The sequence below is a fragment of the Ursus americanus genome, chromosome 2 (genome assembly GCF_024610735.1).
Source record: "Ursus americanus isolate L20-20 chromosome 2, mUrsAme1.1.p, whole genome shotgun sequence".
Lineage (NCBI taxonomy): Eukaryota > Metazoa > Chordata > Mammalia > Carnivora > Ursidae > Ursus > Ursus americanus.
In genome coordinates, this window is record NC_142128.1 from 103,465,896 (window position 1) to 103,485,452 (window position 19,557).

The 19,557-nt window shown below is 47.0% G+C and overlaps 1 protein-coding gene across 2 annotated transcripts; it reads right to left on the bottom strand.

Annotated features, from left to right (window-relative positions):
- Window positions 1-844: 844 nt before the first annotated feature.
- On the bottom strand, window positions 845-18,751 carry SPMIP3 (sperm microtubule inner protein 3). 2 transcript variants are annotated; one of them, XM_087866607.1, is made up of 6 exons: window positions 18,689-18,751; window positions 18,105-18,164; window positions 15,451-15,462; window positions 12,477-12,572; window positions 8,546-8,718; window positions 845-936 (listed from the first exon to the last, which is right to left on the bottom strand). In XM_087866607.1, exons 1-6 carry the CDS (start codon window positions 18,736-18,738, stop codon window positions 845-847), a joined length of 483 nt encoding a protein of 160 aa, XP_087722733.1. In that variant the 5' UTR covers window positions 18,739-18,751. The 2 variants fall into 2 exon arrangements, with proteins under 2 accessions (XP_087722733.1, XP_045653773.2); XM_045797817.2 differs by lacking the exons at window positions 15,451-15,462; window positions 18,105-18,164 and having other exon boundaries at window positions 18,683-18,751.
- Window positions 18,752-19,557: the final 806 nt, after the last annotated feature.

The window sequence follows — 19,557 nt, forward strand, 5'->3', positions numbered from 1 at the left end:
TGTTCCCTGAATTGTTTCCTCTGGGATCGTTTCTTCTCTTTATTTTGGTCGTTCTCTTTCATGTTAGTTATTTTTCCAACTTTCAGGTGATGGTTGGCTCTTCACATCTAAGACTATGGCAGTGGGACACGACCAGAAATTGTGTTCCTGGGGGAAGTTTGTCAACTGGTAGGCTTCACTTTGGGGTGTTGAGTAGGGAACTAACTTGTATGTTGGGGGGTTACTACAGTCCCGAATGTAGGATTCTTTTCTTTGGGATCATTCATTTCTTTAGAAAAGACCCTCTAGCTTTTGCCTGGGGAATCGATGCCCAGTTGTTCAGATAGGGGTATTAACTCTCCGTGTACAGACTCTCAATTCTTTTTGTCTTTTACCAGTCTCATAGCTCACTACAGCCCTACGCTATATCTGCTTTTCTGCATCCAGAACTCCTTTAGGGTCTACGGTGCTGGCGGTCTTCCTTCTTGGCTACATCCCCAGATTCTCCTTTTTTCCCCACTAGTGAGTGATGTAGTTATTGAGGAGATTATATCCTGCCTGGTCCCCCGTATAACCATTGGATTACACGTAAGATGGCTGGTCAGCACCAGCAATGAGACTGGTGTTGGGGCTGATGTGAGAACAGATGACGAGTTCTCTTCAATTTGACTCTTGTTTCCCTGCCCGCTGATCCCCTTATTCCGAAAAGAATTTACAACATGTAAATATTTCAGGACTGTAACCATCTGGATACACACTTAAATCATAAGTAGTTCTGTTATTATTTTAATCTAAAGGAGTCACCTAAGAACTCCAACTGTTTTGTTCGAATGCCATGGTTATTTTAAATTTAAAAGGTTTTCTTTCAAAGCTGCCTCTCTTCACAACAGTACAACTCTGGGAGTGAATTTACTGGTCTAGGATTCGATGAAATTGTGGCTAATTTCTGGTCCCAATCTGGAATTTAAAACAAATTAATGATTTATTTTAAGACCATTCACTCCTAAATGGTAACATACTGTCAACAACAATTGTATGCAATAACAAAATAATTTGGCGGATTTAAGACGAAGGAATATATGCCTAAAATGTGGGAGAAAAGGACTTAGTCAAAAAGTTATTTCTGTGTTTCAATCCCTGATCAAGAGGCCTATCACTGAATTATGCCCAGATGTAAATAAAATTAAATCAATCATATAAATTTGCATTGTGACATCCTCATTTAGACCCCCAAACCCTTTAAACCCTACGGTATTAACGGGTCACTTTGTTTGACGTTTGTATCAAACTTCAGTTGTTACCATTCCTAAATTCACACCCAGTGGAGTTCCTTTGTACTTTATAACCTCTTATGTACAATCACGGACAGTTCTGCTTGTCCGAAGGTGAGGTTTCAAGGAGGGCTGGGGGTTAAACATACCGTCAGTCGTCTCGAGGAACCAAAAAGCAGAGTGTTCAATGACAGCATCGTAACACAGCTCTATGATGTGTAATGCTGTGCGCTGTGTTCAGTGTTTTACTTACAGTAGTATCCTCAGTAATCCTCACAGCCCCGCTGATGGTATCACCATCTCAGAGAGATTAATGAACTTGCCCGAGTTCATCAGATTGTGAGGGGACCTGACCCGGGAATATCTAGCCCCAAAGTCCCTGATCTTTTCACTGCCCTATTCCACCTGCCACCACACCCCAATAGCATTGAAAGATAAAAACATTTCTGGGTATTAAGAATGGGTAACATTTCACTGAACCCAGGAGTATGACCAGAAATGCCATCCCTGGAAGGATTTTTTTAATTGAATATAGTAAAGTGTGGACCTGTCTGTAGTAAGTAACCATTTGACTTCCCAAGGCTTATGGTGGGGTTAAAATAGCAGCTCTGACCTTCTCCAGGGTTACGTTGTGTTCCAGGGAAATATATCTAAGTAGTTTAGAAGTGTGAGGAATCCCACTCACCAGCCTTAGTGATCCTTGTCGTCAGAGTTGCCGTGGGGCGGAATGACACCCTCATTTAACTAGGTAAATTCAATAAACTTCTAGGGGATTCCTTCTGAGTCTACAGGCCCACAGACAGTGGATGCTATCAAGCCTGAAATATGCTATGCAGATTTGGGGGTGGGGAATACTATGGAAAGGACGTGTGAAGTGATTTTTAGGATTTCCTTACCATTCGATAAAGTGAAATTATTGTTCATGTGGAAATGTGGGGGTGACTTCTTTAAAAGTCATCATTGAAAAATAAAATGAATAATTAATTAAGAGCTACAGAGAAAATTTAACCAACTTGCTGAATCCCACTTATTCCAGTTACTTTAATAATTTAATATCATTTAATATTATCGCTTTGAACAATTTAAGAGATTTTCGAGGATAACTTTGATTATACATGATTATTACTTTATGCACTGGTTTTAGAACTTAATCCCTGTATGAGATACAATTCCATTGCATTAGGTTTTTTGTTTTGTTTTGTTTACAAATATTTATCACGGCACATGCCGATTCTTTGATCAATAATAATATAATAGCTAACATTTTTTTGAAGGCTTGTAAATGTTACATACAAGCGCAATGCTGAAGTCTTTATATGGCTATCTCAGTTCTGTTAGGTAGATACTATTTTTATCCTTTTTGCAGATGAGAGAACTGAAGGGCAGAGAGTCTAAGGGTCACACTGCTACTGAGAGCATATATTTTATTTTTGAAGAACGAGTTCTTTCAAGTATTTGGCTCCAGGGTGAGGAATACAAGGGCAACTTTTGTCTGAGGGGCCATCCTCCTAAGCTCTAAGTTCTCTGAGGATAGAGTCTTCCTATCTTACACTGTATCTTGCACATAGTCTGTGCTTAATATATGTTTCCTAAATAAATGAATGAACCCCTATGTGCTGAGAAGGAGTTTTTACTGCAGAAGAATTTCTTGAGCAATAACCGTGATCTGTCACGATCTATATTTAATCTGTTTTTCACCAGTTCCTAAAATGAAATAAGAACTCAACATGACATGCAAATCAGTGCTAATCAAGACATAAGCCCTGCCCTTAAAATCTGATCACACAGACCGGTCAAACGGTCAAGAGAAAAAAACCCCACACCTCGATAACAGTTTACTGTCCATCTTATTCGTGAGAAGCCCTTCCCCCAAAGACTCCTACAAGGAGTCAGTTTCTTAGTTCAGACAAATGCTTGAGTCAGCGCCTGCTGAGTTCTCTCTCAGTGCTCAGATTTATGACCTCTGCCGGGTCTCTTGCAGACCAGCCTCTCGCCTGCCTGACTGTTGTTTACAAAATAATCCCCAACCAAGGATCTTGCAAATCCATCCAATTCTCTACTGCTACCAGCTATCATCACTTGCCAAAACCACTGCTTTCTAAACTTGGCTGCACGATGGAATATTCTGGGGGCGGGGTGGGGGAGGTTTCAGTTACTGATGCCCGGGACCATCCGCTCCCACCAGGAGATCCTGGTTTCCACTGGTCTGGGACTGTCCTGGGCATCTGGATTGCTAAAAGTGATGTCACCGAGGTTAAGAACATTTAGCCTAACTGCTGCCATGGCCTCCTGACTCACCATATTCAATCACTGCCCCACCCGACTTCCCACCCTGCTTCCTTTTCCTTCTGCACAGTTTGAGCAATCTTTTCAAAACGCACTTTTAATCATGGCATCTCCACCCTCCTTCCAACTTTTCAAAGGTTTCCCATTAATCTCAGGCGAGAGGTGCCAGAGCTGAACATGACCTGTAAACCCTCCCCTTGTTCCTACAGTTACATCTCTCGAGCCCCATCTTGCTCCGCCCTTCCTGATTTCTGTGCTTTAGTGCATTTTTTTTTTAGGTCCTCAAACATGTCATGCCCCTACCACAGGGCTTTTGCATATGCTGTAGTCTCTGTGAAGTTCTTCCCCACTCCTTGCCTAGTGAACCTCTAGGTCATTATTTCCTCGAGACTTGTCCCTTTCTGACTTATTCAGTGCTCCTATATCATCACATAAACTCTGCTTCATAGCATTTACGGCAGGTGAAGTTTTATGCTTATTTCTGTCCTGGTTCCCCACTGAAGCTTCTTGAACGTAGAAATTCTGTGTCTATTTTTGCTTGATGTGGCATTGCCAAAACCTTGCACAATGCCTGGCATACAAGTAGGCTCTCAAATTATTTACTGAAAGAATACAGATGAGTGAATGAAAATGCTCTGGACAGCAGGTCTATCACCAAACCCAGCTGATGTCACCTCCAAAATATCTCTGGAATCCATTCATTCTTTCTCATCCTCCCTCCTGCTCCAAGCCACCATCATCTCCGTTCTAAACTAGTAAAACAGTTTCCTGTCTGGTCTGCCTGCCCTACCTCCTGTTCATCTCTAAACAGGGTCTTAGCAGCAGCCAGAGTGCTCTTTTAAAAGTACAAATGATAGGTGGCTCCTGTCTTTGGAAGCCTTCCAGATTTTCCCTTGTGCTTGGACTGGAATCCAGGCGTCTTATCACGCCTACCCTCACTGACCACACGCCAGCCATGCTGCCTCCCTTCTGTTCCTCAAACATGTTGAGGCCTTTCCCACTTTCAAGCTTTTGCACTTACTGCTCCTTTAAATGGTCTTTATGTGACTCATGCTATTTTCCAAGGCTCAGCTAAAATTGTGTAGAGGTTTTCCCTGACGGCACTATTAAAAGTAACCTCCCTTAGCTACACTTATCAGCCTGCTTATTTCCCTTACAGCACTACTACAGTCTACAATTCTTTTTAAATGTCCTTGGTTATGCTCTGTCCCTCACCCCCAAAGAACGTCAGCTCCATGAGAGCAGGTATCTTGTCTACCCCACCAAACAGCACAGTGGCTAGTTCATAGTAGGTGTCGAAGAGTGAAGCATCTTATGGTTGCTGCTTCCAAGATGGACCCCAGTAACTCTCACCCCCTGGTATCCTGCCTCAGGGCTGGCTGCATGCGACCAGTAGGACACCTCAGAAGCGACAGTGTGTGGCTTCTGTGCCTCGGTCATAAAAGGCATTGCAATTTCCCCCTTCATCTCAAGGTTGCCCGTTCTAGGGGAAGCTACCTGCCATGCCTGCAGGACACTTGGCACCCCAGTGGGGAGCCCACTTGGAAAGGCACCAAGGCCCCTGTCACCAGCCAGCATGTGAGGGACACCCGTGAGAATGAGCCACCTCGGAGGTGGATCCTTGAGCCCCGGTCAAGCCTTCGGGTGATGCAGCCCTCGCTGACATCTGGCTGACACCTCGAGAGACCCTGAGCCAGAACCGCCTCACTAAAAGATAAAAATCATCATCATTTATCTTGTGAGTCACTAGGCTTTGGAATGATACGTTACTCCACAAGAGATAACTGATACACGCTCAGTCAGCGGTTCAATGAATGGAGCAGTGAATATTTCAACATAAATTACCTCTGGAATTGGTCAGGTGTCAAACCACCGAGGAAGGGACTGTCTGACCCTGTTCCTGTCTTAGGTTTCCTGCCTGCAATTTCCAGCACCTTATTCTCAGTCATCTACAGACGCCAACTTGACACCTTTCCTGCCAAAAACCGTTATTTCTATCAGAGACACCAACAATCCTGCCGTAGAAGAGGAAGGCTGAGCAAGGAGCTTTAATTTCTCTCTCGTGAATTCTCTTAATACTGTCCTTTCTCACTCCAAAGTGAGAAAGTGAGTCTTCGTCCCATTTCCCACAAAGCTTCCTCACTTCAAGAGCAAGAGTTGGGAGTGTGACAAATCTGGACGACCTGGATTGATGACTTACCTGCTTGAGGAAGTTTCCTAAAGTCTCTAAGGCTCAGTTTTCTCTTCTGCTACATGCAGGAAATAATAACACCTCCTTCACAGGGGCTCTTACGACTCGTTGCAAGCACGCGGGCGTACACACGTGTGCATATCACTTAGCACTGTTCTGGGCACATGATAGAGATTTTAAATCCTGACAGCTATCCTAGAATATACGCTTTGAGTCTCCACTTTACAGAGAAGCTGAGTGTCTTGCCCAACACTGCAGAGCTAGAAAGTGCAGGCCTGTGGCCCCCCAAGACCTGAATCTTGCCCACACTTCCACAGCTCTATCCTGCCTGACTGCCAGCGTAGTCGTCTTCTCCAGCCCATCCTAAGCAGGCTGACCGACCAACAGCCTCCGAAGCTGCTTGGGTTCTCCCTTGCCCTGGTTCTAAGATGGCTCTGATTGTCCAAATTCAACTTTCCAGACTCCTTCCTTGAGCTCCTCTTCCATTCCAGCCATTCTGTCCTACTCTGCCAACCGCATGTGATCCCTCACTTCCTCCTCCTCCTGCCCGGCCCAGACAGGCCAGTGTCCTCAAGTCTGGCGTGCTCCCCGCTCCCCCACCCTCCAGAAGGCTCACCCCACCCCCACCATGCTCCTGGCTGCAGTGTCCCTGTCTGCTGTGTGTACCACTTCTCTGCCTCAGACCTCCTCCAGCGGGGCCCGGCGTGGGTCCCCACGGCTTCGTTCCAGACCCCATCTTCCTGCTCTGCTAGTTGCTTCTTAATCATTCACTGATAGACTGATGGTTGCTTCTTCCCGATCAGATTGGGAACACCCCGTGGCCGAGGTCAGAGTCTGGACTTGCGTTCACCTCCTCTCATGGCACCCAGCACGGGGCTAGGGACACAGGAGATGGTAAATATCAAACTGCTTTGGGGCGCCTGGGTGGCACAGCGGTTAAGCATCTGCCTTCGGCTCAGGGCGTGATCCCGGCGTTATGGGATGGAGCCCCACATCAGGCTCCTCCGCTAGGAGCCTGCTTCTTCCTCTCCCACTCCCCCTGCCTGTGTTCCCTCTCTCGCTGGCTGTCTCTCTCTCTGTCAAATAAATAAATAAAATCTTTAAAAAAAAAATATCAAACTGCTTTGCTAAACACTCACCTGGTTCTGGAGGTTTGGAAAGAATTAGGAATTGTCTAAAACAAGCAGGGGAGAAAACCTTTTGTGTCTGTCTAACTGGATTCCCTCGTAGCAGAGGAATTGTAGAGAAGGTCCTGTTTACTATCACTTTGGTAACTCAAGGCCCACCCAGATTCCCACAGGGGACGGAAGCAGACTTCATACTTGGTCCGTCTTGAAAAGGCAAGCTGCTTAGCCAGTTTTGTGGGGACAGAAGCACTGCCGACACCTCCTGACCACCTCTTCTTTCCAGCTGTTCAGCCCCTGGTGGCTTCTGCTCCCCCCCCAAGGCCTCATCCTTAAGCCCCTAACCAGCACCCCCATCCACCCCAGCTTCCTTTAATACAGCCCTCCCAGGGCCCCCCGTGGGACCCCAACTTCCACCATCCTGCACTCCCTCCTGGCACCTCCTTCCCTAAATGAGCTCATCTCAGCCACCAGCTCCCTTTCTCTTCAGTGCCCTTCTCAGCCTCCAGCCTTCTCTCCCCTCCCAGGCCCCAGCTTTGCACTGCTGGTAACCTCTTAGGCCAGATGCCTCCTGCCCATTTCCGGCCATCTGGCTCCATCTACTGCCCCCTCTCCGTGGCTCCACTGTCTGGAGATTGCCTGGTTCCATCTGCTTCCCATCTTCCTGGTTGCTGTTGCTCCCGGTTCCCCTGGGACCTGAGCCCCATCCCTGGCCTAGCACTCCATCTGGGCTGCTGCCCTTTTCAGGGGGGAACAGAAAGAAGGGCTGACCCTTCTCACCCCTAGCCACTCCCCCCACCACCCTTTTACTCATTTTCTTATTCTTGTTCAAGCAAAAAGAAAGAAAACTATTAAATAAATAGGAATGCAAATGACCCTCAGCTGTGACGAAGGCAGTATGGCTTAAGGTCAAGTACAGAATTCTATGTCTCAAATGGCTTTGGTCTGAATTCTGCTTCTCCTGCCCACAGCACTGTGATCTGGAGCTGCTTAATTACTTGCCTCTGAAGCTTGATCTTCTTTATTGTAAAATGGGGAAAGTAATAGTACTTACTTAAGAGCTCTTAGGAGGACAAAATATGTGTCTTCCACAGTGTAGAAGCCCCAGAAATAGTGGGATTTACTCATTTAGAAAGACTTTCAATGCAGCAACTCCTCCCACTCGCTAAAATTCAAAGCATCAATGATGACAGGAATACAAGTGATGTCCATCGGTGTCCATGTCTGTACCCCCAGGGTCATATTGGGGGTGGGGCTTGGCTCTTCATAGTCACACATGTTGCAACGTAGAGGGAACTTGGAATTTTTGAAACATGCCTCCAAGTGTCAAATAATTGTCATAAAGCCATTTAAAATGGGAGAATAAGAAAGAAAAAAGTTCCCTCAGCAATAAGTTTAGGCACAATAAGGAATCTGTTGAGTAACAACGGGCTCGGGGAGAAGTAGTCACACTTGAGCCCGCTTCCTACCAAGGACATTTGTGCATTGTTATCCTTGAATTCTATAGGGAGCGAGAAAAAAAGAGGAAACGGGGAAGCAGCCCTTAGGCCAGTCTCTAAATTCTTCCTCCTGTGCTAGACACACACAAACACCCTCCCCCAACTTGACTGGTCCCTGACGGCAGCGAGCCCAGGAGAGAGGCTCTTCTGAGGCAAGGTTGATGTCAGAGAGTGAGAGCGGTTGACCTGACTTACCTATCTTGTAAAATGGCAGAGAATAGTCTCTTTGGTAGGTGGTTTCTTTATACCATGGTTCACTGGGCTTTGAGTGTCTTCGGAAACAAATATATCGAATGAGAGTTTGTTGGTCTAGTTGAGGCTTATACCGACTCTTTGTCTTGGGTGGAATTGCCAAGTCGATGAGAGGTCTAAATGAAAATAGAAAGAACTTGCTGAACACCCAGTAGAAGAAAAACATTCCGTGATCTCATCAGCTGAGATCCATTCTCTGGAAGTGGCCAGGAGGCTACCAAGATACTACTGGCAAGACTCCGCAGCTCCAGGGTCGTTTTCAGTGGGTGGCTCAGGGAACACTATGCCCTGCTCCCCGACTTCAGCATCCCTCCTCCTCCCCAATCACAGGTTACAGACGGTGACCTGTTTCAAAACTTCCACTGGGTCTGCTCATGCACGGCTACTTCCTGTCCTCCAGATCTCCCCAGTGCCCTTTCCCACTGTAATTTTTCTATGGATGTTTGGTTCCCTCGAGGAATCGATACTTTCTTTTGACCAGATTCACCCTTACAGTGCAAACTGTTATTGGATGAACCTGAATTCAGTTACGACTTTCCTGTACCTCCACTTGGATAACTACCCTCTGAAGGTAAAAGTAAAGAAGAATCCAACGGTAACGGGGAAATATCTTTATGCTCTTGAGGGATTACACATTCACTGGTGCAACTTGTTGGAGAATACTCTGGTGATGAGTGTCGATATCTTGAAAAAGTGCACATAGCTTGTCACCCCAACTCCAGAGATTAGGGATGTCAACAAAGACTTAGCTACTAGAACATTCACCGAAGTATTTTATGATAATAAAAGAGTGGATACAATCTTCATGCGAAAAAAAAGGGGGAATTATTTAGAAAATGATATGGACATATACAGGAATGCCATGCCCCCACTGAAAGGGATGCTGTGGAATTATAAATTCTGAGATGGAAAAGAGTCTGCAATACAGAATTAGGTTTACACAATGGTTTCAGTCGAATTTAACAATTTAAATGGATGAATTGTATGGGATGTGAATCATCCAAAGAAAACTGTTAGACCAAAGTTTCAATCAACGAAATATTAACAAATTGAATTCAACAATACATTAAAACGATCCCACACCATGATCAAGTGGGATTTATTCCAGGGCTGAAAGCATGGTTCAACATCTGCAAATCAATCCGCAAAATACACCACATTAACAAATTGAAGGATGAAAACCGTACGATCATCTCAATAGATGCAGAAAAGCATTTGACGAACTTCAACATACATTCATGATAAAGAATTGTCAACAATGTGGGTATAAAAGGAACATATCTCAGCATAATAAAGGCCATATATGAGAAGCTCACAGCTAATATCATACTCAGGGGTAGAAAGCTGGAAGCTTTTCCTCTAAGATCAGGAATAAGACAAGGATGCTCACTCTCGCCACTTTTATTCAACCTAGTATTGGAAGTTTCATCCGGAGCAATTAGGCAAGGAAAAGAAATAAAAGGTATCCAAATAAGAAAATAAGAAGTAAAACTGTCTCTATTTGCAAATAACATGATCTGTATGGAAAGCCCTACAGACTCCACAAAAAAACTGTCAGAACTAATAAAAGAATTCAGTAAAGTCGCAAAATCAATATACAAAAATTTATTGCATTTCTATGCACTAACAAGGAACTATCAGACAGAGAAATTAAGGCAACAATCCCATTTACAATTGCATCAAAACAATAAAATACTTAGGACTAAATTTAACCAAGGAGGTGAAAGACCTGTACTCTGAAAACTATAAGACATTGATAAAAGAAATGGGAGAAAACACAAATAAATGGGAAGATATTCTGTGCTCATGAATCAGAAGAATTAATATTGCTAAAATGGTCATACTTACCAAAGCAACCTACATTTTCAAAGCAATCCCTATCAAAATTCCAGACACTTTTCGTAGAACTAGAACAGAGAATCTTAAATGTGTATGGACTCACAAAAGACCTCCAATAGCTAAAGCAATCTTGAGAAAGAAGAACAAAGTGGAGACATCATGCTTCCTGATTTCATATTATAAACTACAGTAATCAAAACAGTATGATATTGGCATAAAAACAGACACAGAGATCAACAAAACAGTATGGTGAACACAGAAATAAACCCGTGTCTATGTGGTCAATTAATTCATGACAAAGGAACCCAAAATATACAATGGGTAAAGGATCGTTTCTTCAATAAGTAGTGTTGGGAAACTGGGACAGCCACGTGCAAAACTATCAAAAATCAATTTGAATTTTTTTAATAGGCATTTGGTCTTGTAAAGTGGGCACCTTAAATGGTGGGCAGGAGCACTCCTCTCCCTAGAAAAGCGTGTCCCCCACTGTCAACCGAACAGCCCCTGCCTGATGAACAAGTCAGTCCTTGGTGCAGCTGGGTTCTGTGTAACCTTTCCTGGCGTCGGGTCACTTCTGTACCACCGACAGCTGTGGCTTCTGAGCCACATCCCGGTGACAGGCCCTAGATCTACCCCTGCTGGACTGGCAGCCCGCTCTGCTTTGGCCCTGGGTGCTTCCGTGGAACCAAAATAGTCTCCATTTTCAAGTCATACATCAGTGTCCTGAAGATAAGACTTTCATTCAAAGGGTCGGATTCTAATACTGGACCCATTAAGTTGGTGGAGGAATATATCCGGGGAAGGCAGGCCACGAGACACCTGTCGAGTTCTCCTACAGCTACAAAAACTTGTCCCAAGTTAGGACTTGTCCTAAGAACGGCATTATTTCCTGTTTGGGTGGGGGGTAGTGCTCAGGACCTTGTCTTTTCCTTCTTATTTTTAACTAGAAGCTTGCTAAAGTCACTGACTGGCGTCTGCACTAAGTTTCCCCCTTCAGGCTGATGTTGGGCAGGCACTAGTCTTGTCAGTGTCAAGGAGAAGTAGAGTCAAGGCTCCCTTTGCCTGAGCCATCCTGTGGGGAGGAGGACCGACACTCGGGTATGGGGTGTTGGAGTCGGGGGTGTCGTCAGAGTGCACGGAGCACATGGGAAGAGTGCCTGGCGTGGGGCTAGCCCCGACAAGAGCTTAACATACTGCGTATCTGAGTTAGAACAAAGAGCCTGGAACTGAGAATCAGAAAACACGCAGAGTTCCAAGTACCAGCCTTCACGCCAACCACCTGTACCTCGGGCAAGACCTGTCACTTCCCTGGGGTGTGTCTTTCTCACTTAACAGGATCAGAATGATCTCTAACGCTACTTCTAGTTTCATCTTCTGTTAAATTAAGACTCTGTGCTGCTTTGTAGGTCCCATGGCTCCCTTTTCTGTGCATGGAGGATAATCAAGAATTGACTCTATCAAAGGTGATTAACAGAAGAAATTTGTAAAATATATGAGACGGTGAAGTCAAAATAATAGCAATTGTATTTTGAGTGCTTGCTATGTTCTGGAATTTTACATCGATTATTTTACTTAACAGATAAGGCAAATGATTCCCAGAGAAGGATTTAAAATTGCCCAAGATGAACCATTTCAAAAGTTACTCACATTGTGGCTTCTAATTACTGTGGTTTCTAGCCTAAGTTGAAACTCTGAATTCCTGGTCTTTCTTAAATTTTTTTGATGATCTCATAACATTCTGTATTTATTTATTGTTGATTATAAAAGTAACATATGTTCATTAGAGAAAATCTGGAAAATGGAGAAAAAGATAAAAAATAAAATACAAATACCACCATCTTACCCTTCAGAAAAAGCCATTAAGTTTGGTGTATTTCCTTCCAAACTTATTGAATCCATTAAATAACAATTATTATTATTATTATTTATTGTTATTACTATTACGACTACAAATTGTGACTCCCATTTTTTTTTTCACTTATCCTTCTCACTTTAGTGAAATTTTTGAACACTCAGATTTGGGAAGGTGTCTCACCTGGAAGGTCTCTTTGCAGTAGAATCAAAGTGGACCCTTGCCAGCTGCCCAGGGTAATATCCTTGGACGTCCTTTCCTTGATGCGTGATGAATATACTAGTGGAGAAAGTAAGAGGATGAAAAAAAAAGCAATTACTACAATGAGTTCTTTACAGAAGAATGCAAGCTGTGGTCTAATAAAAAATCCATGCCCTCTGCCCCTGGTTCCTGGCAAGGAGTTCTTGAAACCCATGGAATTTCTTGACAAGAGCATCTTCTGGTACCCATTTTTCAGGATTTGGTTCTCAAGATTCATAAGGAAATATTTGACGTGTCAGGTATTAAGTTCAAAACACCAGAAAAAGAAATAAGAAGATACATAAAAGCCCGGGGGGCAAATGCTGATAATGGCCCTAATGTGAGAATGGATAAGTGGGCGTTCCTCATACTGCTTCTTCCACCTTGGGGGGGTTTACAAACTTTCACGACGTTTTTGTTTTTGTATTTTATTGTTGTTTTTTTTTTAAGATTTTATTTATTCATTCGACAGAGATAGAGACAGCCAGCGAGAGAGGGAACACAAGCAGGGGGAGTGGGAGAGGAAGAAGCAGGCTCATAGCGGAGGAGCCTGACGTGGGGCTCGATTCCATAACGCCAGGATCACGCCCTGAGCCGAAGGCAGATGCTTAACCGCTGTGCCACCCAGGCGCCCCTGTTTTTGTATTTTAAACTGTGATGATGAAGCATGTGGGGCGGGAAGCGAATAGGCACCAGGATGGCTGAAGCACAGGGCGCTCGTGGGCTGGAGGAGGAAGCGCAGCCCCGCTGGGGAGGGCTGGGTTTTGAGGGAGTTTTGAGGCACAAAGCGGATAGGAAGTGTTTCAGGGCGCTGAACCCCAGAGCTGGGGGGAGGTGAGGCGAGGCGCAGTGAGGGTGCGGTGGGGCCCAGACCTTGCCTTTTGAAAGACATCTCATTTTATAATCGATTTTCCTCGCAGATTACAGCCAGTGCGCTATGCGGCTATTTTAGAATAGTGTGTAGCTGGATTGTGTTATTTGCAGATTTTATTTCCGAAGAGCGGCAGGAACATTACAAAATATTTGTTATAAATAAAGGGAGCGTTGTGTCTTGAAAGGTTGAGAACCACTCATGCAGGGGACAGGGAATCTTGGTAGCATTTTTAAGAAGGTTCATGACTTAGGGCAATTTTTATTCTAGAAGGATCTTCACCAGGGGCAGTGTGGACAACAAAGTGGAGGACAATCTGACAAGAAGTACAGAGAAGGGCTAGGAGGCCATTGTAGTCATTTACGTGGGACACGGAGAAGCCCTGAGCTGTGTGGTGGGAAGGTGGCTGGACAGGACCAAGGACACTGTGGGAGAAAAGGCTGAGGCTGAGAGGGAGGTGTCCGAGACAAGGACAGGCTCGCCCTTGCGCTTCCGACAGAAGGAAGAAGGCTGCCATTCCTCAGGAGACAGAGAGGACACAGGCGATCACTGTGGGGAGGATGACTTTAGAGAGTTTGTGATATGTAGGTCTTTGGGGACCTTTCATAGGGTCTGAGCACTCAGTAGGTGCCATCAGAGGTCCAAGCGAAGAGTCGGTAGAAAGGGTACGTAGCTTTGCAGGAAGCAGCGGCCAGATCTGTGCTGGGCGATGAGCAGAAGCTTGACCGCTGGCTGCAGTCCAACCAGCGTTTACTGAATGCACACACTGGGTTCTCCAGATACAGGGCTGACTAGGAATCACGGCTCATCCCTACAATGCTCTTTATGCGCTGAAATCGTGATCTGAATCAGCGTCAGTGGGGGCGCAGACGAGGGAGGGGTGCCTAGGATCGGGGCAGGCAAATAAGACGGGAAGAGATCCTAGGAGAGGGGAATTTTAGAAGCCGAGACGTGGCCAGAGTTGGGATCAGAGTGGAGTGTTGGGGGGGGGGCAGTGGGAACCTCGCTGTCTAACGAGTTTATGAAAAGCAAGCGCTGTGAACAGGGTGGGTCTGTCTGTCTAGGCAAACAGGACCTCGGGGAGCTCTGATTTTCAGAAAGCCACAGGCTGTCTGGGCCTGCCCCGTGGCTGGGATAATGTGACTGAGCCCCGAAGAGTACACATAACAACAGATTAAGTCATACGGAGAGAGAGGAACTGGCACAATAATAGGGAAAAAATGACATTTCTGAGTGCCTGGGAGTGGGACTTTCTGGGGCACCCATCCCGTTTCTGAAGCGCTACCTTGGAGACACTACCCTAGGGCCATGTTATGCTTTACTAAGAACCCACTGGGGTTCCAGAGCCACACTGGTTTCTCACAGCTGTGTGCTGTTTTCAGGAGGCTGAGTCTTGACCATGGATTCTTCCCTGGCATGCATATAGCCAATGCCTGCCCGATACAGGTGAGTAAGCTACGCACTGGTCCTTACCCGTACTTTGTAAAAGTTGTTTTGAGAGTGGAGAAGCCCTTCTTCGCCAGCACCGGCTAACTCGCCCTGCTCACCGTCCCTGGGGAGTCTCTCTTGGTAGGTTTTGGCCCAGAAGCCGGGAGAGGAAGGGAAGGTGCGAGAGGGAAGGAGGGCCGCATGGAGAAGCGGAAAGGTTTGGGGAAAGAATGGCACATCTCTTCGGGTAGACTTCCCAAGCTCCCCACGTGGCCCAGCTTCAGCTCGAACAGGAGAAAGCTCCCAGTCAGGAGGTTAATGAGGGGCAATGCCCAAGCTGGCCTGTCAGCCAGTGCTCCCAGAGGCCTCTCCTGAGGGCCTTGGGTGCAGACCTGACTGAGAAGCCTTCGGGGCTCTGCTCAGACCCATCCGTTAACTTGGCTCTCACGATTCCGGACTCTGCTGTAGGAAGGTCTTTCCTTCTCGGGTGGGAACAGGAGTCCTGCTTCATGTGATCCCCCCCCACATTGTTTACCAGTCGCTGACAGCTTGGCTCTTTGAGGTGATGTGTTCTGTCCAGACAAGAGCAATCCTCTCCCCTGGGACAGCGCACGTCACTGGAGCAGAAATCTGGGCTTAGCCACGGACAGAACTCAGGATACAAAGGGGAGGCCAGTAGCTTTGGTCCCTCAAGAGCCTGGCCCCGCGGCCTGAGGTGGCCCGAAGTCCTCTGTTAATGTCTATGTTGGGCCTCAGGCTTTAGGAAGGTGAGCTCATCTAATTCCCAGTCATCTTGCCAGGCGAATATTATGAACACCCCATCACAGAACAGGAGACCGAGGGTCAGAGAAGTCAAGTGGGCTCTGCAAACATCACCTGGCTGGTAAATAATGCCGGAGCCACGGATCAAACCCCCATTCTCTGAACGCCATGGTACATCCGGGGTCATGACTATGTATGCAGGATGGCTTTTTTTTTTTCCCAGAAGAGTTCAGTGCTATTTTTATAGGAACTCTGGGATTCTCTCAGGGGCAAATAGGAAGTAGATGCTGTGCGCCAGAGGATGAGGAGAAGGAAGAGCACGGCCATGTTGGCTGGACTTGGCCTTCCATTCAGTGAGACAGGTCCCCATTGAAGACGCTATGGTGGCTGCTGTGGGCCAGGTGCTAGGGACACAGTGATGGTAAATATTGTCTTCTACCTGAGAGTTTACGATGCGGTTGGAAAACCACACCAGGCACTAACTCCTCATGCACAGTGAGTACGTGCTGGGCGGTCAGGGGCAGGCTCGGGGGAGTGAGTCACTTAGAGAGGACAGGAGCTAGTCAGCACAGAGGACGGGACACCGCCATGCCCGCTCTGCCGTCTCCCACACTCGTCATCCCCTCAAGGAAGAGGGAAGCCTCAGGTTCTCTGTCAGTAAAGTGGGGGTACACCGTCACCCCCCGGAATGACTCTATGAGTCAACCAGACGTTGGGAATGTGCTCGGTGATCCGTGGTGGGTGTTACCATGGCTCTGGGCAGGAGGAGCTGCCCCCCACAGCTGCCTCTGGGTCTCCCGGAGACCACCTCAGGCGGTGTTTTAAAAATCCATCTTAAGTGTGACAGAAATTCCCCATCTTTTCTCTTCCACACCACACTGCGCTCCCCCCACACGAAGCAATCTTTTCGGGAGCATCCTGTGCTCTGCAAACCGACCCAGCCCTCAGCCCTGTCTGAGTGACAGGCCTGTTGCTCGGGGGTGACAGCAGGTCACATTTGCATCTGATACAATTCTTAGGGGAGCTGTGTGATCACTACTGCTGGTGAACCCTTAAATATTTAATTTTTCGGGGCCCTTGCCAGTGTGTGATTCCATTTTCCCTCACAAGGCCCCAAGGTCTGGGCACAAAGGAGGGACCGAATGCTGTCTGAGTGGAGGGAGGAGGTTAGGCCTTCCACAGAGACTGCCGGTCGGCAGGAGGCCAAGCCACAAATCTGTGATAGGACACTCACTGATTCATTCACGTTCGCTTTTTTCCAACAAATGTGCACGGAGAAACTACCACTTGTGGCAGTTGGCTCCCCTGAGGTGACGGTGGTGGGCGGAGGGAGGCAAATGAGCCAGCCCCAGGGGCCTCCTGGACATGCAGCCAAGCGCAGGGATCAAGAGCTCAGATGTTGGGTTCAAATCCTACCTCTGCCAATTCCTCACTAGCTGTGGGATTGTGGGACAGTCACTTAACTACTCTGTGCCTCAGTTTCCCCTCTGTACCTCACAGACGTTGTGAAGACGAAACAAGCGAAAATGCACTGGATGTGAGCGAGGTTGGCCTGTTGAAGGAACAAAAGAAAGACAGTGGGAGGGAGGAGGCCGACGTAGGGGCAGGGCCAGTTCACGGAGGGCCGTATAGGCCCCGGCAGAGTTTAGATTTTGTGAACAGACAGTGATTGCATTGTTTTATGCAATGGAGGGCTTTGATCCAATTTCCGTTTTATGGAGCGCGCTCTGGAGAACGGGCGGGAGGGGAACAGGAGGAGGCAGTTGCTGTAGGTGAGTGGGGAGAGGCAGCGTTCCCGTGGGGGACACATCCCAGAGGTACCACTGAGGAACCCCTGAGGGGTTGGACCCCTACTGTTGCAGAGACAGGAAAGGCGTCAAGTAGACAAGGACCAGCTCCACAGTGAGTACGGTCAGGAGGCTGGGGCCCCAGCCTGGTTCAGGGACCTGCCTCCTCGTGGGGCTCTGATGGATGAGCACAGAAAACAGAATCCAGCCCGTCTTAGGACATCATAGACCCCATGCCTGCTGCCCTGCGTTCCTCCCAAACCCTCAGGCTCCCCACAGGCTGGCTTACGCCAAACCCGTGACCCTGACTTGGTTCCACAGAACCCCAGGCAGCAGCAGCTGAGGGAGCTTTGTTTCCATTTTTCCCAGGAGATGACCCACGGTTAAATAACCCGACAGTGGACAAAACGGATCTCAAACACACTCAGAAAGACCAAGGGCTTGTGAGGAGGCAGAAATCAGGAAATACGGGAACTCATCCCCGTTTCCATCCAGTTCCTCCTCACGTGGGTTTCCCAGAGGGAAGGGTAGACTCTGAAAGAGGACTTTCTCTGAAAGAGGGCTCAAAGAACATAGCATCCTTTTGCCGCCCCTCCTTCAGTAATTTTGGAAGCAGAAGGACTTACCTTTGTTGACTAAACATTGTTAAAAATAACTAGATACTAAAATAAACATGAGCCTTGCTCGAAACCATGAAGCCAAAGAGGTTGACCCCAAAGTCACTTGCTGTGTGAGGGTTCCTGACCGACTTTCATAGCTACTAAACCTCCACAGACCCCACGGCTAGCGGTGAAGGGAAGGCGAGGTTAGGGTCTATAGATTATTACCCAGTATCTCTCAGCAAGATGAATTTAGCACAATAACACATCGAGGACTTCTTAGTCTTGGGCCATCTATGAATTTGGAGAAAGAGTAAAAATCCTACTTAGCTTCAGCCTGTGCGACGACCTCCCATATGGCAGAAGCACGACGTGGTCTGCTTGATGCCAAGCAGAGTAAAGGGACCCCCACTAAAATGTGGGCTGAGGCTCCTCATACTTCTTGCTAAAGCCCTTCCCAAGCAAAAACCAATATCCTTTCAATCTTTGGGGAGTTTGGAGTTGCCTGTTGGCTTGGATTTTGCCATGAGTGTAGGATTTTTTTTTTTTTACAACTTTCCCCAAACCCCCCAAAAACGTCACTGGAACCTCTGGGAGGAGTTGTCTTTCAATCAGAGAGCAGCAGGTGAGCAAGTCTGCCCCCCAGATGTCCGTCTGCCCCACCGCAGCTCTGGATGGCATCTGCGTCTGTAAGGACATTACCTGGACGGGATCATTGGGCGGTGGTCAACAAATTCTCGAAGCCAGATGGCAGCCATGGTGGATGGGAGTCTAAAAAATATTACAGAGTGAAGGCTGATATTGCAAATGCATACACACTGCACAGTATATGGCACATTCTGTGTGTACGGTCTACACATAGTCCGTTCCCGTGCAGGAGCGGTCTAGTGCCGCCGAGTCTGTCTTGAAAAAAGTAACAGTAAGAAAACTGGAGAGTACACAGACTAGCCATGGCTTTTGCTAGACCACTTAGGGAAGGAAATAAACTAGTAAAAGGGGATAAATAAGTGGAAAGCATAAGACAAAACATACAGATATGCTTTTTCTTAAGTAGAAACTACCGGGGTGCCTGGGGGGCTCAGTCAGTGAGGTGTGGGACACTTGGGTTTGGCTCAGGTCATGATCTCAGGGTTGTGAGATCAAGCCCCACATCAGACTCCTAGCTCAGCGGGGAGTCTGCTTATCTCTCTCTTCCCCTGCCCCTCCCCTTGCTTGTGCTCTCTCTCTAAACTAAGTAAATAAATCTTTAAAAAATAAAAACAAAAATAGAAACTACTGTGCAGGTTCTCACCCTGATTAGGGTGCCTTCCTACTGCACAAGCTTGCAGGCTTTGTTTTCCAGCCTCAGACTCCCCGGCACCTAGAGCTCTGGCTAGGAATTCGACTCCTCCAACACCACGGACTGGATTGAGACTCAGAAGGCAGAAACAAGACTGAGGTCACTGCCTGCTGCTTGGACCTTTTCTACTGGCGGGCAAGGCTGGGAAGCTGTGGTATGGTGAGTTTCTACAGCACAACCGCAGGGGCCAGTCGCTTGTGCTGGGTGTCAAGAAGCAAGTGTGTTGAAGGCGGTGGCT

What these genes read in the sequence shown, in the direction of transcription:
- SPMIP3 (XM_087866607.1), bottom strand. Translation starts at nt 18,738, where the DNA reads ATGGCTGCCATCTGGCTTCGAGAATTTGTTGACCACCGCCCAATGATC. An exon ending in GACCACCGCCCAATGATCCC is followed by an intron (nt 18,165 to 18,688) that starts GTCCAGGTAATG and finishes CTTCACCGCTAG; the next exon opens with CCGTGGGGTCTGTGGAGGTT. An exon ending in ACTGCAAAGAGACCTTCCAG is followed by an intron (nt 8,719 to 12,476) that starts GTGAGACACCTT and finishes ATTTTCATTTAG; the next exon opens with ACCTCTCATCGACTTGGCAA.